This window comes from Micrasema longulum, unplaced genomic scaffold (genome assembly GCF_059751315.1).
Source record: "Micrasema longulum isolate JH-2025_06_02 unplaced genomic scaffold, ASM5975131v1 h1tg000692l, whole genome shotgun sequence".
NCBI lineage: Eukaryota > Metazoa > Arthropoda > Insecta > Trichoptera > Brachycentridae > Micrasema > Micrasema longulum.
In genome coordinates, this window is record NW_028277888.1 from 188,366 (window position 1) to 195,886 (window position 7,521).

The following is a 7,521-nucleotide window of genomic DNA, read 5'->3' on the forward strand; positions in this document are numbered from 1 at the left end:
ACAGGTATAAAGATCTCTGATGCTGATGGTTGTGACGTGGGGGGTCATATAACATTTTGAAAATAATTAGAACGCATTCAGTGTATCCATTTAATATTCACATAGTTAGGCTGGAGGCTGAGGGTACTTAATATTTTCTATTAGTTCCAGTACCCCTTTTTGGAATTTTAATTGCTGCTGCTGGGACAGCGATGCCATATGCGGAACTAAACTTAAAAGAAATAGTTCACATGTATCTTTTTGTCGTGACTCTGTTCTTTGCTTGTTTTCTAGCTCATTCATTTTTAAATTAAAATAATCAACCTCGCATTTATTTGTTTCGTTCGATAGTTTTTTACGTTTCGATGATCTGATGGTCGATATATAAGGAGTTGAAGAGTGAAGAGGTGATGCAGAAAAACCAAGTGCGGATGATTCAGTTTTTGGTTCCTGTGAATTTTCGTAAGTAAATTTCTCATCGGATAGTTCATTTGAAGAGCGCTCAATCTGGAATTCATTTGTAGTCGAATAGTTTATCTCTCGTTTATTTTCTTGTGTTTGTGAAAGTATGTTGTCTTGATTTCGACCTTTAGTAAATGGGTTCAAAAATTGCATATACTTTGCCAAATAGTATATTTTGGACCCACCACCAGGCCCATTTAAATATTTTGTATTCAGAGTTCGTATGTAGGCTGAACGTATTGATTTCCATTTTAACCTACAGTCGTTGCCTGTAAAAAAACAAGTGGGTAAGTATTTAAAGCATTCACAGTATTCACACTCGTTTCTATTATAGTATACTGATGTTGATAAACGATAATTAGATTTCAGTGATAATAACATTAGGACATTTATAAATTATGTAAGCACAAGTTCAAGATTAAATAAATGACTGGCATACAGAATGTTTAAAAACTATTTACTCGAAAACCTTGATGGCAAATGACTGGCTACATATTATTTCAGAAGGATTTCGTCATAGATGGAATTCACCTAATTGCATAGGTGCTGCATACGGAAAACATTATAGTTGATTGAAGAAAACCACGAACTTCGTATTTAAATTATAAATAATATTTTGCGAGTCATAATTATTTATGATTAAATAATGATGTTCTCTGAGGAACTTCAGCCCTACGGGAAATTGGATACAAAAAATGTTTTCTTACGCGGGGTAAAAATTAGAGCATTAAATTGTATGACAAAGTTTCTTGAAAATGTACAGAAAAAATCATAAAAAATATTTTGATAAAAACGCACTACTTTAAATGACGTCACTGGTTCATGTGAATCAACCTATAATCTGAGAGCTATGGAAGATTTCCGGTCTGCTTGTCGCTTCTGGACCAATAGGAAGAACTGAATGAGAATAAGCGGAAATGAACCTCTGACGTTACACGCGGAGTTATTTCAGAAATACAAAAGTTTGAAAAATCGTAGCGCCGATAATACGATATATAAAAATTAAAAAAAAATTTTTTTGACTTAGTTTAACAGTCTATTAACGAATAAAAATTTTTTAAAAAACCACTGAACTTCCTCCTGTGCCCGGAATCTATGTATGGGTGATGGATCGGTTTTGGGGTTAGTTGATAATTCCTCTTTTCTAATGGGTAGTCGAAGAGGGACGTGTTCTGGATGTACCTTGTCGAGGTGCGGGGTCTCCTGTTGTTGTCTTAACAGTTCGCTTAGAAGGGAATGACAGGTCTAAATGCCAGAGCTTATACTGTTGGATGGATCGGCTTAGCGAGAGATATTGGGCAGCAGAAATATTTTCTTCTCCATTCTGAAATCTATATGATTAACTAATTTCAAAGATCTACTGTGGTGCAGAAAACCAGAGGAAACTACTGCATTAATTTATCCCAAGAAAACCATCATGAACAAAGCACTAAATGAATGTAAGAAGCCAGGCGCTTCCGGATCTCCGGGTCTGGGAATGTGAAATTTGCTAACGGCCGTGTACATGTGGAGTTCAGGCCTGACGCGGAAAATATGCAAATGGTTAATAAGGGAAAATAGCAAACGATGAAGATTGCTAAATGAAATATACGAACTCTCTACAAAGACGGAAAGATACATAATGCAGATAGTGAGATGTGAAGACTCGAACTCGATGTAATAGGTATAAGCAAAGTAATATTACAGGGTAATGACACAAAATGACACCTTATATTATTCAGGGAGTCCCATGGATGATAAAAAGCATAGATATGGTATGGCCATACTGGTGAATAAACACATGTCCAAATGTGTATCTAACGTTGTCCCGTATTCTGATAGATGCATGCTGATACAGTTTAAAGTCTAACTAGTGAATTTTAACGTCATACAGGTTTACCTCCCAACACTTGATAAAGATGACGATATAGTTGAAATATTCTACGAAGAGATAAATAAAGTCATGAAAAAAAATAAGTATCAATTGTGATAGGTGACTTTAATGCCGAAATTGGGAAAGGCCGACAGAGAAAAATAGTGGATGACTTTGGATTAGGTGTAAGAAATAATCGCGGTGATAGACTTGTCCAATTTTGCGACGAACACTATTTTTGTGTAACTAATACCTGGTTCCAACATCCTGCTAGACGACTTTATAGATGGAGATCTCCACGAGATGGGCATAACAACAATATTGTAAGAAATCAATTAGATTTTATATTGGTAAACAACCGATACCGTAATGCGATTAAAAATGTAAAAACCTATCCTGGAGCAGATATGGAATCAGAGCATAATTCTGTTGTTGCTCAAATACGTTTAAAACTGAAAAAAAAAAATAGGCAGACCAAAAAAACTAGACACTGATAAACTTAAAGATGGCGACACAAATAATTCTATATCTAGAACCCTAAATAATGGCATTAGAAATATTAATTTAAACACCAGCAATATATATGAAACTTAAAACGAAGTGAAAAAGTCACTATCGATATACAGCAACGAAAGAACTGGGGTATAAAAGGGGAGACAAACAACAAGACTGGATGATATATGTGCCTAATGAAAGAAAGAGCAGAAAATAAACAGGATCGCGCGAGATATCGTGACGTACAAATGCTAATTAAATCAGAAATAAAGAAAGCCAAAGAACGCTGGTTAAATATATAATGTGAAGAAATTAAATTATTGGAAAATAGACACCATAGTTTTGATTTGCATAAGCGAATAAAGGAAATGACAGGAATCACGAAACAACCGATGACGTAAAAACTTGTAGAGGAACAGAATAACTTAATAATTGGCAAAGAGGATCAGACTAAAGTGTGGAAAGCATACATGGAAAACCTTTTTTCTGATAATAGATCCGCAATATCTATGATGAACATAGTGGTCTAAGTATTATAAAGGAAGAATTAGAAAACGCCATTTCGCAAGTAAAACATGGCAAAGCAACAGGTCTGAACCTAATAGAGGGAACCATTATAAAACACTTGGATTCAAGCGGCGTTGATTTTCTGCTTAAATTTTTAACAAAATATATGACACAGGACACATACCAACAGAATGGTTAACATCAGAGTTCATCACACTGCCTAAAAAACCAAATGCTAAATCATATAACGATTACAGATTGAAAATTTTAATGAGTCACGCTCTTAAGATATTTTTACAAATCTTGCACAACAGGCTTTGGAGAAAGATTAATATGCATATAAGCGAGACGCAATTTGGTTTTCGCAGTGGTTTTGGTACAAGGGAGGCTCTTTTTTCTATTCAAACGCCGACCCAAAAACCAACAAAAAAATGTCTAAGTATATCTGTTTAATCGACTATGAGAAGGTATTCGATAATGTAAGACACGATAAGTTGCTAGACCTTCTTTAGAAAATTGGGTTGGATGGAAAAGATATAAGGATTATCTATAACCTCAATTGGAATCAATCTGCACACGTCCGTATTAATGAATTTGATAACAAACATATTCTGAAAGGTGTAAAGAGGGGTTGCATACTTTCGCCAATGCTTTTTAACTTATACTCCGAATTTGTTTTAGAGAGGTTTTGCGAGATGTTGACATAGGAATTAAAATAAATGGTAAAGTAATCAATACTATAAGATACGCTGATGATACTGCCATTATAGCTGATACTACCGATCATCTACAACAACTTGTCGACAAGGTAAATAATGCAGGTAAAGAATTCGGACTCAAAATTAACGCTCTCAAAACCAAAGCTATGGTTGCCGCCAGCAAACGGAGAGACATTAACATCCATCTCACTATAGATGGTAATGGCATAAAACAGATTATCCGTTTCAAATATATAAGGATGATGGCTAAATTATGAGTGGAATCCGGATTCTGAATTAAAGACCAGAATTGAAATTGCTAGATCAACCTTCTATAAAATGTAGAAACTCCTGTGCAACTGAGATCTGAGACTAAGCACAAGATGAAGAGCAATAAAAGCTTATGCATTGCCAGTGTTGCTGTATGTAGTGGAGGGTTGGACTCTTAAAGTTTCAACGATGAACGAAATTGAGGCCTCCGAACTTTGGTTGTGCAGAATAATGCTTCGAATCTCATGGACTGGTCGTGTCTCCGATGAAGCGGTTTTGAGTATTATGAACAAAGAGAGGGAGTTACTGACCACTGTCAAAAGAAAAAAAGCCTCATTGTTGCCGACGTAACGCGGCATATGTCAACTTGGCGGCCCTTCCTGGGGCCTTTCAATATATTTTAATAAGGAACTTCAGTATGTGTATGCGAGGTACTACCTCCCCAATAAAGACTAACATTTGTCGCTTTCGGGGGTGGTCATCGCCATACTGAAGCACATATAGAATAGAATTTGATAAAATATTACTGACTGCCTATAAAATTATTTACTGTGTCTTAGAGAAAAATTATTCATTATTCTGTTTGAATATTGACCGCCGCGTGGACGGTGGGGAACTGCGGCCGGGTAGCGGGAGGGGGGCGTCCTTATACGTGGCGCGAGAGAGACCGATAGAGCGGGCAAATGTGCTCGCTATCTCTCTCGCCGCGTGATTGGTCAATCTAGTACCGCCCGCTATTGGCCTAGCATCGCCGCCGCACGGCAAAATGTATTGTATAAATAGCCCCGCCGGGCAAATAATAAATCAGTCAATCGTTAACACCACTAAGGGCTTTTACTTTCCACTTCATCTCCCTGCCTCGCTTCAACCGGACCTCGCCGCCACCTGGAATATTCGATCGCCGCTACCCCTGGACTTGGAACTCGGATACTCTTTGGATTGGATTTTGGACCCTGGATAAATAGGACCCTTGGCTACTTCCCCGGAACACACCCCGCCGTTCCCGCTGACGGAGAGATACCGGCCTTACAACCCGGTTGCCTGCTTCAGGATTGCGGTCACCAGTGCTATTCACCAGCGACCCCGCAAGGGATCTCTAGGCAGCGATACCTTCCCCAGAGCTTATCGTTCGTCGGTCAAGGCCTGCCTACGCCCGGCTACTCTGCGTTGACATTAGCGCCTACAGTATACAGTTCTTGTGACTGGCGCGATTGCTATGGAAGCCAGTGATCCACCGCATCTGTTACACTCATACTTTGGTCACATATTCCGCAATGAGAAGTATAATAAGCAGGCGGGGTATGGGACGGAAAAGAGCATCATTTGGCGGCCTCCGTGGTGTAGTGGTCAAGACGCTTGACTCACGCACGGAAGGTTCCGGGTTCGATTCCCGGTGAGAACACAAAAATTAAAATGTGATTTTTCTCAAGCCTGGGTGCTCTGTGATGTAATTCACTACTGTAATTAGGCTTCCTGGCCTGTTGTGGTGTAAAATAAAAAAAATATTTTTAAAAAAATAGATCATGGCTCAGAAATCTCAGATAGTGGTTCAGTGTGCTGGGCGCAGCAGCGCTGATAAGACTGGTCCAAGATCGCGATGAATTCAGAATGATGGTCGCCAACCTCCGGTAGGAGCGGCAAAAGAAGAAGAAGAATGATGCAAAAGTTTTAAAACATTTTAGCTTAAACACTAATTATATCAGAACCATCGCTTTTACCTGGCGGAGCTTAGACAAGATAATTATTGTCCTGTCCCAGCCCCGTGAAATGCCTCAGATGCGCAGGATAAGACAATAGGATAATACAACTCTTTGATCGTGGTTTATTAGCGGAATGCTACAAAAATGAATACACAACGAAGCGCGTTACTAGTTACGAGCGAGTTCACGAACAAAAATATTTATTTTATACCAAGATGCATTGAAATTATTGGAGGGCGAACTAAATAATAATAAGACATTTTCATAATAATAAGACATTTTCAGCAGAAAAAATGCGCGGGAGCAAGAAATGTGGCCCGAGCAAGTAGCTATTTTCCTACTGTCCTGTCCGTAGGTACGCGTTAACACGAGGACAATGCGTCCGTGCCCGGTGGTGCGGGGTAGTACATTGTCCTGCGCAGATAGCCTGCCCGTCTATCTCTAGAACAATGTCTTGGTCCATTATCTCGTCCTCTCAATTTCTGCTGGGACAAGGCAATATCGTATTGTTCTCGTGTAAACGATACTTAAAGGTAGCATTACATATTGTGTCGCGTTGTATTGTGACGTAATGGCGAGTGTTGTTAAATATGAATAAATCGTTCCTATAAGATCTCACGAATTCAATCAGTTCGTCTGGCATGACTACAAGTTAAAATAACAAATAAACACGGGCTTGCGTAGCTGTGAACATGTAGTGATGCAATACGTTAAGACAAGACATTTCTAGAAACAAATAGTTGTGACGAGACATAATCCCCTTCCATCACTCGACACTGCTTGAATCGGTGGATCGGAACTGCATTGTGGCGCACCATGACATACCACACCGCACCGGTTACGAAATACATAGAAGCTATATGCGCCAGATAGCGCCACAACGCAATAATGTTTGGATCTGCTAAATCCGTTTGTAGCCCGTAGGTATCCACGTTTTAAGGTTTTCTAAACCCCCATTTCATGTGTAGGTACAGTCGAGAATTTGTAAAAGGTAAAATTGTTAAAGCTGCTTGTGTTCTTCATAAAACATAAAAAACATAAAAAAAAATATGAAAATACTGTTTTTAGCCCTATTGACCGCACGAATACCACTACAAACTCCACCAGTAACATACGAGACTATTTATATTAGACTAAACTTCGAGAATATTTATGTAGCTACCTAATTATTTCACAATATCATAAGGATTGGTGCCGTGAGCCATGGCAATATAAAATGTACCTACTATAGACTCATATAGACTATAAGCTATGGGTACTTACCCGTTTCATTAAATATTTCACCGATTTTGGCCCAGATAACGTCCGTTTTCGATTTATAAATGTAATCAGGGAGTCTATGATCGTATAATGAAGGATTTTTTTCAACCTCTCCAATAAACTCAATGACATCTTGTATTTTCTTCGACATGCTGTCAAAAGTGTCGAGCCACATTCGAAAGCGGCAACGCCACACAGAAATTATGCGCCACACTTGTGTCCACTGTCCACAAAAAGATGCTAGTCTTCGATGGAAATGTATGAAAATGTTTTTTTCTGACTTTCTTTCTTACCTTTT

The 7,521-nt window shown here is 38.5% G+C and overlaps 1 protein-coding gene across 1 annotated transcript; it reads right to left on the bottom strand.

Moving 5' to 3' along the window:
* Positions 1–76: 76 nt before the first annotated feature.
* Positions 77–7,479, bottom strand: LOC148279612 (uncharacterized). Its single transcript, XM_088229657.1, has 2 exons — positions 7,227–7,479; positions 77–710 (listed from the first exon to the last, which is right to left on the bottom strand). Exons 1-2 carry the CDS (start codon positions 7,396–7,398, stop codon positions 106–108), a joined length of 777 nt encoding a protein of 258 aa, XP_088085783.1. The 5' UTR covers positions 7,399–7,479; the 3' UTR covers positions 77–105.
* Between the last annotated feature and the right edge of the window lie 42 nt (positions 7,480–7,521).

Coding starts and splice junctions, on each gene's coding strand:
- LOC148279612 (XM_088229657.1), bottom strand. CDS start 7,398: ATGTGGCTCGACACTTTTGACAGCATGTCGAAGAAAATACAAGATGTC. Junction 711..7,226: donor TGAAATATTTAATGAAACGG/GTAAGTACCCAT, acceptor GTTTTTTTACAG/GCAACGACTGTAGGTTAAAA.